General features: G+C 38.0%; 1 protein-coding gene across 2 annotated transcripts in view; it reads left to right on the top strand.

Annotated features, from left to right (window-relative positions):
• LOC149537376 (adenylate kinase family protein) overlaps positions 1–17,334 on the top strand; it is a 409,112-nt gene that overhangs the window by 256,364 nt on the left and 135,414 nt on the right. For both annotated transcript variants that reach the window (XM_089802873.1, XM_089802872.1), the window contains 5 exons: positions 164–201; positions 388–516; positions 1,519–1,554; positions 1,644–1,724; positions 1,834–1,972. In XM_089802873.1, coding sequence (XP_089658999.1) covers positions 164–201; positions 388–516; positions 1,519–1,554; positions 1,644–1,724; positions 1,834–1,972 — 423 coding nt within the window. The remainder of the gene's footprint in view (positions 1–163; positions 202–387; positions 517–1,518; positions 1,555–1,643; positions 1,725–1,833; positions 1,973–17,334) is intronic.

Genomic DNA, 17,334 nt, shown 5'->3' with positions numbered 1-17,334 from the left:
TGTTTGGTTGTATTCTCATAGCCAAAGATACAATCCTTAAGCATAGCACATGTTGAAGCAAAAATTGAAAAAACAGTTTAAAAATTAGTCAAATCACAATATATGTATTGAAAATTCTAATTTTTCTCTCTTGCTGCTTTGTTTGGTTGTATGTTCACAACAGAAGATGCAGTCAAGGGTTATAACACTTTTCAAAGAAAGGTACCCATTTTTCCTCTCTTGATGCTAATGTTTTATCATTTTTTGATTTTATTTGTGTAGACCAACATTCTGATCTTGAAGTTTAAGAGATTTTCCAAAATAATAGACAGGAAAAGGAAAACAACAGCTCGGAGAAACCTTTGTCTCTTTTAATAGAGCATGTCTTTTGATTCATTGACATGTCAGAATAATTGGAAAGGAATTCCTACAAGGCTCAATAATATACCTCATTCGCGAGAGATACGGGAATATTTCTATGAGGATGTCCGCTGCGCAACAATAAGGGCAATAGAAGATGGTATGAATAGACTAAAGGTTAGATACTTTGGTTTAGCATCTTTATCTTATGTTTCTTGAAGTTCAATTTGTAATAAATTAAATTATTTTGATGGAGTAGATTAGTATGCGACTATTGTTTGCCTTTAATTATTTTTAGGGGAATTCGAGAGAGGAGCCATTTTATAACCATCAGTCCTTGTTTATTAAGATTTTTGAACAAACAAGACCCATGGCCCATGTTATTGCCATTATTGGTTGAAAATGATCAATGGGTAGTGCCCTTTGATACCAGAGCAAAAAATATCTGGAGGCCAATAGAGTTTTTTTTTTCACTAGCATTAACATTATTTAGGGAAAGCTGCCAACAGCTTCAAAATCACAAACAAATAGCTAGTAGAAAATTTCCTTCAGTAGCCAAAGAAGAAACCTAGCCAGAAAAAATTGAACTCACAGGCAAGGTATCATTGCTTGATTAGCAGGATAAGTTATATTGAGGTATTTAGATTTCAGAAGATGGACATGTTAGCATCAGAGTTGTTTCATTTTCCCTTCAGGAACATATCTCACTTAATTTTATTCAGACTCTTTTCTTAAATAAAGATTTGGGATCATGCAGGAGCATGACCATATATATCTGGATACAGCTGTGCATTGGTTTTCTGGTCAAACAGTTCAATTTCCTTTTTGAGACCACACCTCAAGGAATTAATAAAATCAAAGATATTTCATTTCTGTTTTGAGTTTATACATTTAATTTTGTTAATACATCAACATGGTACTGTTTTAAAAACTTGATTCATTATGTAGCTAATTTTGGTTCAAGTAACTTGTAGTGCATCAAAGGAAGATAACCAAGAAAATTGTTTTACAATGTGAATATCTGTGTTCTTTTTTTATGCTTGATATGAACAGTTTGAATCCATTAGTAATAAACAATGCATGAGAACAGTTGGGAAGTCAAATTTGAATTTTAACCATGACGAAAGAATAAATTTCAAACTTAAGCTATATTGATCAGTTGTTTCTCATATTGTACAGGTTGAAATAAATATCCCAGAGCTTAACCCTGATATGGTATGGGGTCTCACTGGTGTATAGCATAGTGACTTTTGTAGAAAATATATTCTTAATTTGGTCCTACTTAAAACTGAAGTGGGTCACAGGATGTCTATAGAATTGGCACACTGATGGAGCTTGTACGAGTAATTGCATTGGCTCTTGCAGATGATGGAAAGCGCGTCAAGGTAGCTTGGAAAACAATTAGAGTTTTCATATCAAATGGGAAAAGGGTTGATAATATCAACTTATTGAACAGTTTTCTCTGACTCAGACTTTACTACTTCTCTGTCACAGGTATGTGTCCAAGGTTCCATGGGTGAAGGTGTGCTTGCTGGGATGCCACTACAGCTAGCTGGAACTAGGAAGATACTAGAATTCATGGACTGGGGTGAATACGGAGCAAAGGGAACATTTATTAACATTGGTTCTATAGGTTGAGACAAAATCAAGAATCCCAGTTTTGAGTTATTGTATGTTTTTTCTGAAAATGTAAATAGACTCTTTCACAATGCATTCTCAACAAGAAATGAACTACAAAGAACACATAGTTATATAAAAGCTGAGTGCACTTGTTCATACTTAGGGTAAGGTAATTCTATTCAAGCAATTTCCTTTATTGCATTGTTCTTGAGGGGTCATATGAGCATAATGTGAACTGATCCAGATATGACAAACACTGTGGTTGACAATTAACTAAATTATAGGTACTGAGTTCATTATAAGGCAGCAGACTGAAGTATAGGAAAAAACAGGATATACATGTATTATTCTTTGATATGAATGAAACTTTATCGAAACTAGGAGTTATTTACAAGAAGTTAGCAATCTTTGAAAAGATGTGAAGCTACAATGCAGGGTGTTTACATTATGGTGACAATTCCTTTACTTCTACTTTTGGTTGGAATGAAGCATCTCAAAATAGATATCAAAGCAATTCACCCCTGAATCTGAAAAATCACATGAAAAGCATTCTACCAAGAAGTTGAAGAGCACATATTGCAATATAAGACTCTTTGAAACAGAAAGTCTTTGTTTCCATTTCTTTAAAGTGCATTTTGAGAGTTTTGGACCTTTTTCTGTGGTTTGTGGGGGGGTGTGGAGGGGGGGAGTGGGTAAGTTTGTAAGACAAATTGTCCACCTGTCAATGTTTTCATCATGTTGTAGATGTCTTTAACTTTCCAACACTTTTAAATGATGTTGTTTTGAGCTACTATTGAATAGTTACAGCCTCAACAAGATGACCTACTAGCTTTTGGTGTTTCAATTGGACAGTACCCCTAAAACCATGAAACCAATAAGTGTTAAAAGAAAACTTGCTACCAATGTTTACAGGTTTTCTTTGATGTATAAGAAATTTTATAATGTTTGACATGGCTGCTGTACGATATTGATGGAATTCTAGCCTTTTCACTAGTGGGCTAGGAATATATATTTCAACTGTTGATCTTCTGAGCTTTGACCTTCGCAACTGTGAATTTTCTCTTTGAAATTTGCATCATAACCAGTTGCTTACTGCCTACTTCACTGACAATCAGTTAGTTATAATTTTCATTATTTCTTCTTTTGATTGATCCCTAATTAAGGATATTTAGAAGAACGTTGATTATCAAAGATGTAATTCTGCTGTATAAACAACCTCAAGATGCCCATATGAAGACAAAATGTCAATTTGAGATTTCTAAGAAAATTTTGATTTTTTATTCGTGTATGTGACTTAAAATGATCTTTTTATCCATTGAAAAGCTTCCAGAGTTGTTCCTCAAGCAGTTTACACAAGAGACAATTTCTCTGGCCGTTCTTTTTATGCTCTTTCTCTGCAAATGCACTAATATTAACCATACTGTAGTACATAATATGATAAAGTATTGTAGTAGTCAGCATTAACTAAGTTTTCTGGGATTGGTATTTAGGAGTTGAGGGGGTGTGTCCGTTGGTTCTCCCAACCGACTAATATATAAGACTCTGGAATATGAACATTGTAGTCATGATGTTTTGGTATGAATAAGTAAATCATTTCCTCGCCAATGTGGTATTGTGGTAATAAGGTACATTCTATGTTATTGCTCTGTATATATATCTTTATTATTCTATGAACTTGGGTAGTATTTCCATTCAACATTTTGGCACCATTGCCTAAGTTTGAATTTGGAGGTTGTCGGCAGGACAGGATGGAGTAATGGGAAGACCCTTCCTACCACGTATACAAGTAACAAACAACGACAGAGAAGAGGAGGAAATAACTAGAGAAGATTAGTTGGTGACGGTTAGGGAAGTTGCGGTCGATCAGTACGTGCAAAGGGAAGCTCGTGAGAGAACGATTCTTGAGACCACAATACGCGACTAACTTTTGGTGCCACCAATGGTGTACGATCTGCTTGGACATATTCCTCGTTTGTTGGCAAGAAACTTGGTACGTGTTGAGGAAGAAAGACCAAAATAGAAAGGGAACGAAGGAGGCAACAAGTGCTCCAACAGTTCGTTGAAAGAATGACACAAGAACGCAACTTGGAGGAGTGTGATAATCCTAGGAAGGGAAATAGACAATAAACCAATTCATGCCCCTAATTCCAAATAAATATCCGAGGTGGGTACTAGAGGAAGAAACTAAGGAGGAAGTCGCCTTGAGGACATTACGTCTCCAACAACAGGAGAGAAGATGTAATTTAAGGGGATAGGGGAACCCCGGCCAAATCCAAGAAGGGTTGATTAAACATACAATCGAAGGAATAGCCAATTTGGCTATCTTTGAGACACCAAGAAGGAAGTTAGGGTGCACAAACCTGGAAACCCTTACATGCAAAGAAATTCAACAGGAGCTAAACCTAAGCGTGAGAGAAGGAGATACTGAGGGGTTGAGCAATCAAGAATCTAGAGTGTCGAGAGGGAGTTTCCCGTTAGGAGAAAGTGTTCTGTTAGGAAGGAGCATCCTATCAAGATGGAGAGTCCTGCCAAGAGGGGGCTTCCTGTCAGGAGGTAGTGTTTCGTTAGGAAGAAGAGTCCCGTCAAGAGGAAGCATCCCATCAGGAGGGAAAAATGGTAACAAAATGGCAATGGACAAACAAAAATTGCCTAGATTTATCGGGGATGGTTTGGAGGACCCCACACATCACTGCAAAACATGCACAACCATATGGCAAGAAAACAAAGAGAATGATGTGAATGAATAGCTAAAAGCATTTCTTACCACACTAAGATGTATAGACATCGACTAGTATGCAGATCAAGAGGCAGGCAAGAAGAACACATAGAATAATCTCTGTATAGCCTTTGAAGAAGAATTCAGACTCCTTAGGGACGATGACGAAATAGTGACAGAGATTTATAATACAAGGCAAGGAAAGAATGAATCAGTCAAATCCTATAGAAGGAGGCTGAAGGAACTGATAGGAAAATTAGACAACAAGCTTGCGGATGGACTGAAGAAAAGGTGGTTCATTGAAGGATTGACGCTGTCCTTAAGGAAAAGGATGAAAATAGTTCCACCATCAACATTTGTGGATGCGTGTACTCGCGCAATGGACGTAGAAAGTGAGTACAAAACCTCCAAGGCCAGAAGCCATCAAAGGAGTGAAAGTTTAGAAGAAAGTGGAGATGAATCCAAGACCATCTAAGCCGTAAGAAAGAACATGAGGCAAATAATGGAGGTAACGAGAAGTAAGGAAGAGAAAAAGGAAGGGAAGGAGCTATGGTGCACAGACTGTGAAAAGGAGGGCCATACAAAAGGGAGATGTCCGCGGAAATCATTTTGTGACATTTGTCAAGTGTTGGGACACGCAATCAAAGATTGTTTGTACAATCTAAATGGATGGAACGCACAAGTATTCTTCTGTTGGAAATAGTATGATAGGCTAAGTTACTGAGAGGGGAGGGGTGAATCAGTAACTAATAAAACTTAATCCTTAATTAGTAATTAATCCTTTATGAGTATTTTGATCCAATTGCATGCATGAGAAACTAAAAACATTAAAGCATTCATAACATTTTGACACACAATTTTGTGACCCAGAAACCTTCCAAATACAAAGTAAAATTGGGGTGGGGATGATACCCACAAGCTTTAGTATTGCAGTATAAAGTTGCTCTGTTAAGGCTTACAATGATCACTTCTGATGATTTTCCCTGTTAGGAGCAATAAGGACTGCTAGGTCCACCTTGCAAGAAGATTTACTAACATACAATGAAGTATGCACTCGGTAAAGAGATCTACATAAGAGTGTTAAGTCTACCTTGTAAGAGGATTTGACTGATCCACCTGTTAGGATGAAACAGTAGCTGATCTATGATCTGCAACTTGGTTTGCTAAATGAGATTCCTTTGAGTATAGTAAGTACCTTGTTGTGATAGATAAATCTTTGCTGCTCCTTATACTGCTGCAGTCTTTTTAATTTGCTCTTTTGCTCTTTTCTGCTTATTACATTACTTCCATATCATACATTGGATGTGATACAATATGTTACATATATACCAATCCAATTTATAAATTACAAAGTCGGCCACAATACAAGTTTACACAAAAACCACAAAGTCGGCCCAATTGCAGGAACTCAGGTTTTGAAGATTGGCTCGATGAGTTTCTGATACTCGACATCGTCATGCACTCGGTAGACGTAGAAGCTCAGTCCATACTGATCACTTCCAAGTAGTTTTGAACTCAGTCTACACTGGTGACTCGACGAATATTGTGAAACTCGGCATATAAACTAAATCACTCGATTCATATTGCATAGCTCGGTTAATGCTATCACTACGAGCTCGGTATAAATTGAGTCACTTGGTTAACATTAAGTGGCTCGGTTAACACTAGACTCACATCACATCAACTGCAAACTCGATAAGCACAGCACAACTCAATTTGCTCTGATAAACTAGGCATACACTGAGATGCTTGGTTTGTACTACTGATCAACACCTTGGTAGTAACTGCTCAACGCAAACTAAATACTGTCCCTTGGACTCGGTAGCAACTGTAGAACTCGATAGATATTGAAATGCTTGGTTAACACTATTAAATGTACAATGTGCTCGGTAGATACTTACAATTTGAATAAGTGTATGTCACTAATAACAAACATGACAGTGATGTCAACAATCTCCCCCTTTGGCATTAGTGACAAAAACACTTATTATTCAAAACTGAATTTAAAATGTTCAAGAACATATTTTATCCATCACCTTATGTCTCTGACTCGTTAGAGTATACTATTTTTGAGATTTTTCAAAATTGGTTTTGTAAGAGATGTACCTCCAAGTATCTATACATGAATAATATTATAATGCTTGATGTACCTCTGAGTATCTATACATGAATAATATTATAATGCTCCCCCATACATAATATATAGTATACTATACATCTTTTCACATCTAATATATACATTCTCCTCTTTTCTGTACGTCTTCTCCCCTTTACACAATATACATTTTTTTTACAATATACATCTTCTCCCCCTTTTTGACATTAATGCCAAAGATGTATGCTATATATATTATACAGTAATGTCAAAATGTGACAAGAAATCTGGATGTACCTTCAAAATTAATGCTAATGTCTTGTCCCAATTCTCTTGCAACACCTTGCATGTGTGCAATGCAATTTGTACTTCTGGTGACAGTTCTATCATGTGGTCTACAATGGAGAAGTTGTTGTCATGGATGAGCGTTTTAGTATGTGCAATGTGTTTTTGCAATGCATCCATCTTTGGGAGAATCATGCCCTGTATATCTATCAATGTAGCTCTTATTCTTGCCTCTTCTCTTAGCAATTCTACCTACGTATTAGTTAGGAATCTAATCTTGTTGTAATGGGCAGAGCTATAGCTCGGATCAAGTTGCAACTACTGTGCACTTGCCTTCAAATCTTCATCAATCTTTGACAGTTTATCTTTTATTTCCTTAGTAAAATTTGAGATATCACAGAGTTTACCAAATAGTGAAGGCACATTGTTGTAAGAGGTGTCCAGTAAGCCTAGAATAGCAGATAATTCTACTTGATGGATAGCAATTTGTTGAGTAATAAGTTCCAAAACTTTATTCTCAAACTTCTTCTCAGCTCTCTGCAACAATTTCTCTTGTCCATTCAAATCATCATTGAATTTTTGGACTACCTCTACTAACTGGTTCAAAATTGGTTGAGAAGTATCAACCTCTATATTTAATGCCTCTGGAAGGATATTTTTTGCATCTTCTATTATTTGGAATTTCTTGTTCCTTTCTTCTCTAAGTCTCTGCTGCTTGGCTTTCTTCTGAAGAATTTCTCCAAAAACATGCATCCGATCAGGATTGAGATTTGAGATGTCCCAATTTGGAATTACAATCTCCTCATCAAGATCTATGTCTTCTTCCTTCTCTTTTCCTTTACCCAAAAATTTTGTACTTGGTTGAGACATGGTCTCAACTATATTTGTACTTATTAATTGCATGCTAGGAATGGAAACAATTGTAGAAATAGTAGGACTAGCTGTAGATACTACACTTATTGCCAAAATACCTATAGTAGAAATACCTGGATTTACCAAAACTGATGTAGAGGGAAGTGTTGCCTGCTCGGTAGATGAAGTGCTTGTCACATTAGTCAATGTGGTGCTGAGATGGACAAGTGCAAAGATTGATTGAGTGCTTGCACTTTCAATGTTAGTCACAATCAATCTTGCTGAAGCTTTCTCCAGGCTTGATGCTTTCAGTGTTTTGCTTGGAGAATGAGGAAGTGAGGCTATGACCGTGTCATGTCCCCTTTTCAAATAATTAAAAAATAATAATCTTTGCTAAGACAGGCAGGCCCAAGAAAGTGAAGTTTCGGAAAAAGGGAGTTAATCTTTGGAAACCGTTGGACTAATAAATGATAATTATTATTAAAATATGTTTCATTAACCTCTCTTGGACGTGAGTTACAGTTATGCCCTTTTTAAAGAGGTTTGGAGGCATTTTGGGGGGATTCCAGACTTGATTTTCACTCATTCTTTGTTATTCTTCAGAGGCTGCCAAACCTGTGGAGAAGGAGACCCAAGAACGGGAGTTTGCAGGTTTCCAGGGAGACCCAAGAACGGGAGTTTGCAGGTTTCCAGGAAGGCTAAGGACGGGAGTTTGAAGCCATTCCATGTGCATGCTCATACAGAGTTTGCCTTTGTGCTGAACAGTGCAGATTTGTGAGTTTCCGGGTGTATTTTTGTAAGAGTTTGGTGTTTCCGGTTGAGTATTTCATATCAGTTTTGGTTGCTGCTGTATTTTATACTTTAAGCTGTTAAAATAGAGCTGAATATATATATTGGGACGTGATTAAACTTCTGAGATAGATTATTAGTGTTCTTGTGGTGTTTCCGGGCATATTTTGTGCTATTTCAGGAGCCCGATGAGCATAGTTTTGGTCCTACATTTTCGAGCTGTTGTGTAAAGGCTATACGGATCTGAAAATGTCAATTTTTAGGCTGTTATGCGGCTGAAAGTTCTGTAAAAATTTCCATTTTCAGATTCATTAATAATTTGTGAAGTTGTGAAGCTTTTAGCACTATTTTCAACATACCCGATTTGGAGTTTCTTGAAGAATTTGGTGGATCTTTGTGATATCAGTTTTTTTGATTTTGAAAATCTGATTAGAGGTGTGAAATACCACATCAAATCAGAAAAGGGACATTTCAGTGGTATCAGAGCCATGATCTTGCCAGCCTGAGGGTTTGTAGAAGTTGCAGGTCAGTTTTGACAACTACCCAGATATTGCATTTCAGTTTTGAGAACTACCCAAATCTTGCATGTCATAATTTATGATTGCATGTTGCTTCTAATCAGCTGCATGTAAAAATTTATGGTTGCATGCTACTTCTAATCATTTTCATGTTAGTTCTTGGTGAATTTGGTGGTTGTAGAAGTTTGCATTTCAGTTTTGACAAGTACCCAGATCTTCCATGTCAGTTTTGACAACTACCCAGATCTTGCATGTCATAATTTGGTGGTTGCATGTTGCTTCTAATCAGTTGCATGTCCAAATCTATGGTTTCATGCTACTTCTAATCATTTGCCTATTAGTTCTTGGTGAATTTGGCGGTTGTAGAAGTTTGCATGTCAGTTTTGACAACTACCCAGATCTTGCATGTCATAATTTGGTGGTTGCATGTTGCTTCTAATCAGTTGCATGTCCAAATCTATGGTTGCATGCTACTTCTAATCATTTGCATGTTAGTTCTTGGTGCTTGAAGAAGTTATATCCTATTGGGGTTACACTCTACTTTATCCAGAATGGACAGGTATAGTACAGAGTCTCAGAGGGAACGATCTTGGACAATTGATAGCCAGAGTCAAAATAGTAGAAAGGATGGTTATTTAGACATTCGAGATAAATTTATGAAAATAAGCCATGACATGTCTAAACAGTTGGTTGAGCACCACCGTATAAATGACATGTTATCTGACCCAGCTAAGGTGGATAAGTTGACTGGATTTCTATTTGGCAGATTTTCTCACAGGACAGATGACACAATTCCCAAGAACTTGCATGAGGAGTTTGAGAAACTAGCTGATAGCCAGGTAGTGGTCTCAGATTCTACCTTGCCACAGGAGGTGGTGGGAAAGGATATTACACAGATTGATAGTAACAGTCAACTTGATACTCAAATTGAGACAATTGTTTACAGGTTGTCAAAGGGTGATGCCACAGGTATTCAGGATGGTATAGTTACAACAGGCAGTGACTACAGTGTAGTGGGTTCAGATGATGATTATGAGGATGTTGTTGTGCAGGATGGTGAGATACCTAGTAGAGATGAGCAGACATTGAGCATTCATGAATTTTCTGAGAAAGAGTACCAGGCGCAGTTAGATGCTTCATCACATGAGGTTGAGGCAGGTAGTACTTCACATGATTTATCCCGCCAGCTGAAGGTGAGTGAAGATAGTATTGTGACTTCATTACCTTATCATGACAGGTATGTGGAGTTAGTTGGTATTGGTCATATTACTCAGGTGAGGAGTTTGCTTGAGTTACCAGTTGATTCTAGTTTACGGATATGGACACGAGATTGTTATATTGGTGTTTGGGATTCAGTTGACTGGAGATCTTTAACACTTTTTGGTCGCAGTGTTTGTTTGGGTGCTATCATGGATTTGATTAGCAGATTACACGGTGTTGTCTTTTCTTGTGCCAGTATCTTGTCTGATGTTGGTATTAGTTTTTATACACCGGTGTTGGGCTTTGTTCATATATCCAGTCGACCATACTTGCTGGAATGTGTTGATGATCTTTCATATTTGGCAGTGTGTACAGATGAGTCCCAGGATCATATTGGCATCGATGACATCCAGGAGGATGTAGTGGGAAATTTTGAAGACTTAGTTTCTTTGGGTACAGAGGAGTTGGACAGCAGTGCTACAAATTTTGATACTCTGTATGTTGATATGAGCTTTAGAGTTGATTCACAGGACATGGATGGTAATACTCTAGAGACTAGTAACTTTGAGGATACTCCTTTAGATAGTGCATCAAAGGAGGTTTGTAGGAGACAGTCAAGCCAATGCCATCATGTGTCTAATCAGTTGAGAGTTAGTGACCGAGACATTGCTATCACTTGCCAACATTTTGATGCTGCTCGTCAATTATTAGCAGTTTATGGATGGGGTTCTCCTACTAGTGATGAGCAGGAAGGAAGTTATCTTTCCTTGACAGAGATCCACTCTTTATGGGAGGCTATTCAGATTTTGAGACAGAATTATATGCAGTTGGTAGCTGATAGAGATTATCTTATGGAGTGGGGTAGTACAACATATGATGCATTGTTGGCCAAGGAAGATGAGGTGAGTGAGCTTACTGAGCAGCTTGAGGTGACTTTTGAGATTCTTGAGAGTACACAGTTGGCTTTCAAGGAGTCACAGTTTCATTTGGCTAAGGTGACCATGGAGTTAGAGCGACTACAGTCTTTATCTGATTCTATACAGTCACAAGCTATGGTGTTTGGTGATTCGAGGATGTCCATGACTGAGATTGTCAGAGACAATGGAGATGGGGATGCATCCATCCTTGATACTAACATTGGCATATCAGGTTCATTCCCACTAGAGTCAGGTTTAGTTGAGTTGGGTATTGTAGCAGATTATTGTATGCCTGACAGGGTGGTGGCCTCTAGTACTGAAGGCACAGAGACTAGAGATGTATCAAAGGTCATGTGTGATGTTGGTGAGTCGACAGTTGGCATGGTTCCTGATAGTAATACTACTCCCTTGGTGATATCTTTGGAGGTAGTAGTCAGTTCCAACATGATTGATGATCAATTGCAGTTAGTTTCATCTGGATTACAGTCTGAGCCACTGACTGAGATTGGCGCATTCTATCGGCATTACACTGTGAGGTACGCTCATCAATTTACCTTTGATGACCATGTTGATGAGATTATGATACAGAGATGTACTTTGGTTCCTAGTGCTTATCATCAATTATGGAATAGTTTGATGCCTCGAGATGAGAGTTGTGATGGGCACGACATGGCGATAGGTTTTGTAGTTGATAGCTTGATAATACATGACTTAGAGCAGGAGTTTTGGAGTGATGCTTCAGCAAGTGTTGTTATTGATTCTACTCCTTTGGCTATGACATCTCCTGACTTAGCTAGTGATCAGTCACAGTGGGTTGTATCACTTGTTCATGGTGAGTTGTTGACTGAGGTTGGTTTTTTTAATCAACATTATATTGCAAGGTATGTACATCAGTTAACAATTGATCCTTATGCTGAGGAGTTGATGGCAGGAAAATTTGGTTTGGGTTCCATTTCTTGTTGTTTATCTTGTGATGGCTTTTCACCATCAGGGGTGCATGGGAGTTATGGTTATGAGACAGTGGCCAATGATCTACAGAGTTGTGTTGACTGCAGGAGTTGTATAGTGTGTGGATTCTCCATACTTGGTATAGTTTCATTTGAGAGCATTCACCATTGTTGCAGAGTTGGATTGTACATTCCATATAGGCCAGTGGAATGCATTGATGGTATTTACTATGTTGGTAGTCCACTTTACTTGGGTTTTGATATTCTAAGAGTTTGTGTCTCATGGGTTTTTGACTGTGGTAATGGTGATTTTGGAGTTTGGTTGAGCTATAATTGCCAGTTTGATTATGGATTCCTCTTGGTCATATTGCAGAGGATCTTGCAGGAGTCTGTGTTAATTGGTAGTAGTATAGTTCATGACTACATTTGGGATCCAGGAGGATTGATTGGTTTATTGTTCAGCCATTGCTTGAGGACAAGCAATGTTTGGGAGGGGAGGACTTGTCATGTCCCCTTTTCAAATAATTAAAAAATAATAATCTTTGCTAAGACAGGCAGGCCCAAGAAAGTGAAGTTTCGGAAAAAGGGAGTTAATCTTTGGAAACCGTTGGACTAATAAATGATAATTATTATTAAAATATGTTTCATTAACCTCTCTTGGACGTGAGTTACAGTTATGCCCTTTTTAAAGAGGTTTGGAGGCATTTTGGGGGGATTCCAGACTTGATTTTCACTCATTCTTTGTTATTCTTCAGAGGCTGCCAAACCTGTGGAGAAGGAGACCCAAGAACGGGAGTTTGCAGGTTTCCAGGGAGACCCAAGAACGGGAGTTTGCAGGTTTCCAGGAAGGCTAAGGACGGGAGTTTGAAGCCATTCCATGTGCATGCTCATACAGAGTTTGCCTTTGTGCTGAACAGTGCAGATTTGTGAGTTTCCGGGTGTATTTTTGTAAGAGTTTGGTGTTTCCGGTTGAGTATTTCATATCAGTTTTGGTTGCTGCTGTATTTTATACTTTAAGCTGTTAAAATAGAGCTGAATATATATATTGGGACGTGATTAAACTTCTGAGATAGATTATTAGTGTTCTTGTGGTGTTTCCGGGCATATTTTGTGCTATTTCAGGAGCCCGATGAGCATAGTTTTGGTCCTACATTTTCGAGCTGTTGTGTAAAGGCTATACGGATCTGAAAATGTCAATTTTTAGGCTGTTATGCGGCTGAAAGTTCTGTAAAAATTTCCATTTTCAGATTCATTAATAATTTGTGAAGTTGTGAAGCTTTTAGCACTATTTTCAACATACCCGATTTGGAGTTTCTTGAAGAATTTGGTGGATCTTTGTGATATCAGTTTTTTTGATTTTGAAAATCTGATTAGAGGTGTGAAATACCACATCAAATCAGAAAAGGGACATTTCAGACCGCTGCAGCAATTTTCTCTGGGTTGATCTCCTCAGTATCTTGAGCATCTGGTAAATCTTCCTCGGTAGCTTCATGTCCCTGTTCTTCATCATCATCTATATTGTCAAAATGTGTATTTTCTTCATTATCATTTTCCTCATCTTTTTCTTGTTCATCATCATCTTCATCTTTGTCACTAACACTAACCACAAAAATCACTCGGCTTGTGAAGAAGATAAATGTTCTTCCATGTGTTTGTAGCATTCGTCACTACAGATTCAATGTCTTTCAACAATACAAGACAAGTGTTGAATCTCAAGGTAAGGTTTTCTTCATTTTTCTTCAGAGATTCCTTTACCTCCTTGTCATCCAAACTTGGCATGAGTTGCCTCAGAGTCTGCTCATATATGTCTATTGCAGTTTTCATGGCATTCTCCCATCTTGGCTTGATCTTCTCCATTAGAATATTAGGAATCTGCTGAGCAAGTTGGTCTGCAGAATACTTCCATTTACCCATTTTAGATATTATCAAGTCCTCTATTTGCTTTTGCTCCTCTACAATCCTAGTCGCATACTTCAGTGCCTTGAAATTTGTTATGCCAGATCCTGATTCTACATCTTTCGTCCTTTCCTCAAAAGTAGGTGGAGGCCTCTTGAAGATTATATCTCCTCCTTTATCTGCTTTCTTCCTAGATGATCTTTTTGTAAACACAATAGTAGATGTCTTGGTAGGCTTGGTAATAATTACCTTACCTTTCTTCTTCAGTGGCTCTTCATCCTCTGATTTCTCTTCATCTACTGCTTCTTCATCCTCAATATCATCCCCTTTGCCTTCAGTCAAAAGAAGAGTGGAATTGGTTTTCAGTTTGGCAATTCTCTTCTTCCCTTTGTTGACTGCCTGAACGAGTTTGATTTCAAGTTCAATTCTAGCCTTTGCCTTAGCATAAGTGCCAAAGTATGCAGCTTTAGGGTCAGCAAACTCATTAATCAATGCCTCAATAATGTCATTGGTTTCATCTATGTTTACCTCATAACCAAGAGGTTTTACCCATACTGCCCTTGGTCTAACTACCTGAATATATACTTTGTCACTATCAACCATGAAGCAAACATCATCTTTGTAATCATCAACTAGTTTCTTGGGAATCCTGAATTTGTTATTTATCTTCTCTTTGAATGCATCAAAGTAGTTGTCCATAATACTTACATAGTTCTCTCCCATTTCAGCTATATATTGATTGATTTGATAAAGAATAGGTATATCCTTCCTCCATACTATTGTACTTTTAGATGGGAAGAACTTTGTACATAGAAAAATAGACAAGTCAAAAGTGAACCGAACTTACACGGTTTGTTCTTGAAAGTTCTTATACTCACCATGTTTTTGTTGAACTGGTTCAACATCAACTCAGCAAGGTCAACTGACAGGTTATTCTTGACCACTTTGTATGCTAAATCCACTTCTTCACATGACACGTTGTTCAATTTGCTCAGCCTGTAAATCTTGTGAGCGATGACATGTATCCCGAACTGGAGTTCCATGTCTATGACACAGCTGATCTTCATTCCCCTTCCATCCCACTCGGCAAGGGTTTTCTTTTCTAGTTCAACCTGACTTAGGGTTTTGGTCATTTTCGCTTTTGTCAACATAAGAAGGCCAGTGATCCCGTGGATCAACTTCTTGGTTATCAAAACAGGTTGTTCCAACCATAGCTGACCATTGTGCACATGACTAAAAATATATCTTATCCATTTTATTTAAAAATCCCATGGGATATGTGGAATGTGAGTTAAACCTTTAGTTTCAAGATGTTGATGTTCCAGTTTCAACACACCATTAACGCATAATAGTTTCAACGATTCATCCATCTCTAATGTTCCAATATCTTGAATAGCACATTTAAAATGTGAACGGATATCATTGATCTACAGTACCATTGGTGGAATTTGTGACTGCACTCCGCTCGGATCTAGGGTTTCCACAACAGCAGGACTTAGCTTAAAATCTAGTGCCTTGCACTCCATGCCTCGAACTAACACGATTGAACCTTTCTTAGATTTGTTGTTGGTGGATGCCATCTTTGCTCAGTAGAGTTTTAGAGAATACGAAAATCTTTAATAGCAATTCGCTCAAATCATTTGAATGCTCTAAGGATCGCCTTGCACAAATAGCTCTGAAATTTCACGGTGAGAAATGACTTAGATTTCTCCCTTTTTCATCAAATTTCGCCATAAATGCCTGGTACGATTGTTCGTTCAAACGAGAGATTGTCATCCACTTCACTTACATTGAATGCTCAATAGAGTCTTCCATGACTTAGTAACCACACAACAAATATAGTAGCTCTCCACCTTGCTCGGCAGGGTCTTAAAACCTGACCTCGCTCGGTAAGCTCTGCAACCTAACCATACTCGGTAATTATTTGCATCTTTTACTCGGTGATCTCTTTGCATCTTGAATGCTGATTTGGATCTTTCATTCTACTAATTGGAACTGATGTGAGATATCTTCATAATCCTAGTTCCAGTTCTCCTATGAGAGATCAAGTGGAAATGGTGGAGTCACCAAATTTTTGAGTGACATTATCATCATTGCTCGAACTTGTATTGTCAGAAGATTTTGGAACCCATTGCTATCTCATTTGCTTTCTGATATTATTAGCTTTTGCCTTATTTTCATCTTCAATTTTTTCGGTATTCATACAGTTCTTGGCAAGATGACCAAGTTCTATACAAACGAAACATCTTTTGGTAGTGTGTCTTGTGCTCATGATGTTTTACACAATTTATTCCAATGTGTCCAAATTCTCCACAGTAGTGACATTTGCACCAAGTGTTATAGTTGTTGGGTGGATATTTTGCAACCGACAGTTTTGGGTAAAAATCCAATTGCAAAATAGGATGACCAGCCATAGCGTGTGAGACAAAGTCTCTTCTACCTTAAAGGGAAGGCTCCCCCTTCTCACCATTCCTTAGATCAACTCAAGGTAAGCAAGAAGTTGAGAGATTTTTATAAAATGGGTGTTACCAATATCCTTTCTTCTTACCTTTCAAGAAAGAATCCACTTACTCGTGAAGCGAGTAATGAGCAAAGTGAATTTCTAACTGCACTTCTATCAAGAGGTAGAAACAGTGATACTGATAAACCTTTACTAACTCAAAGGCTAGCTAAAAATGTATCAATTTGGCTCTAAGTCCACAGTGATTGGATATGGTGGAAGAAGCAAGGGAGGAATTTCTGAACCTGTATACGCCAAGGGAAGAGAATCCAGACGGAAGGGAATTAACTCGCACGGCTCGAAGTGTCGAGGGAGCACGAGCGTGGAGCGAACTCTTCGTTCACGATACACTTCTGGAACGGACAACTTCGCTTAACAAAGACCCTTCACCAAAGAACGTAGCTGTTGGAAATAAGATGCCTATCTGAAACAACACCGGTGTTGGAGTGCAGAATGCCAATGTGGGAGTGCAGAGTGCCGATGTTGGAGTGCAAAACAGCATCAGTATTGCAATGCAAAACAACGCTCGTACACAAAGTCAAGTAATAATGGCAGAACCAAAGGAGAAATTGCCAAAGTTTGATGGTGATGGAATGGCTGATCCAATCAGACACTGTAAGACATGCGAAACAATTTGGATGACTGATGGCGTAACCGACA

This window comes from Cupressus sempervirens, chromosome 9, assembly GCF_028749045.1.
Source record: "Cupressus sempervirens isolate cs-2001-9-10 chromosome 9, ASM2874904v1, whole genome shotgun sequence".
Taxonomy (NCBI): Eukaryota; Viridiplantae; Streptophyta; class Pinopsida; order Cupressales; family Cupressaceae; genus Cupressus; species Cupressus sempervirens.
The sequence above is the reverse complement of the archived record's forward strand: the minus strand, read 5'-3'. Positions and strand labels throughout refer to the sequence as shown.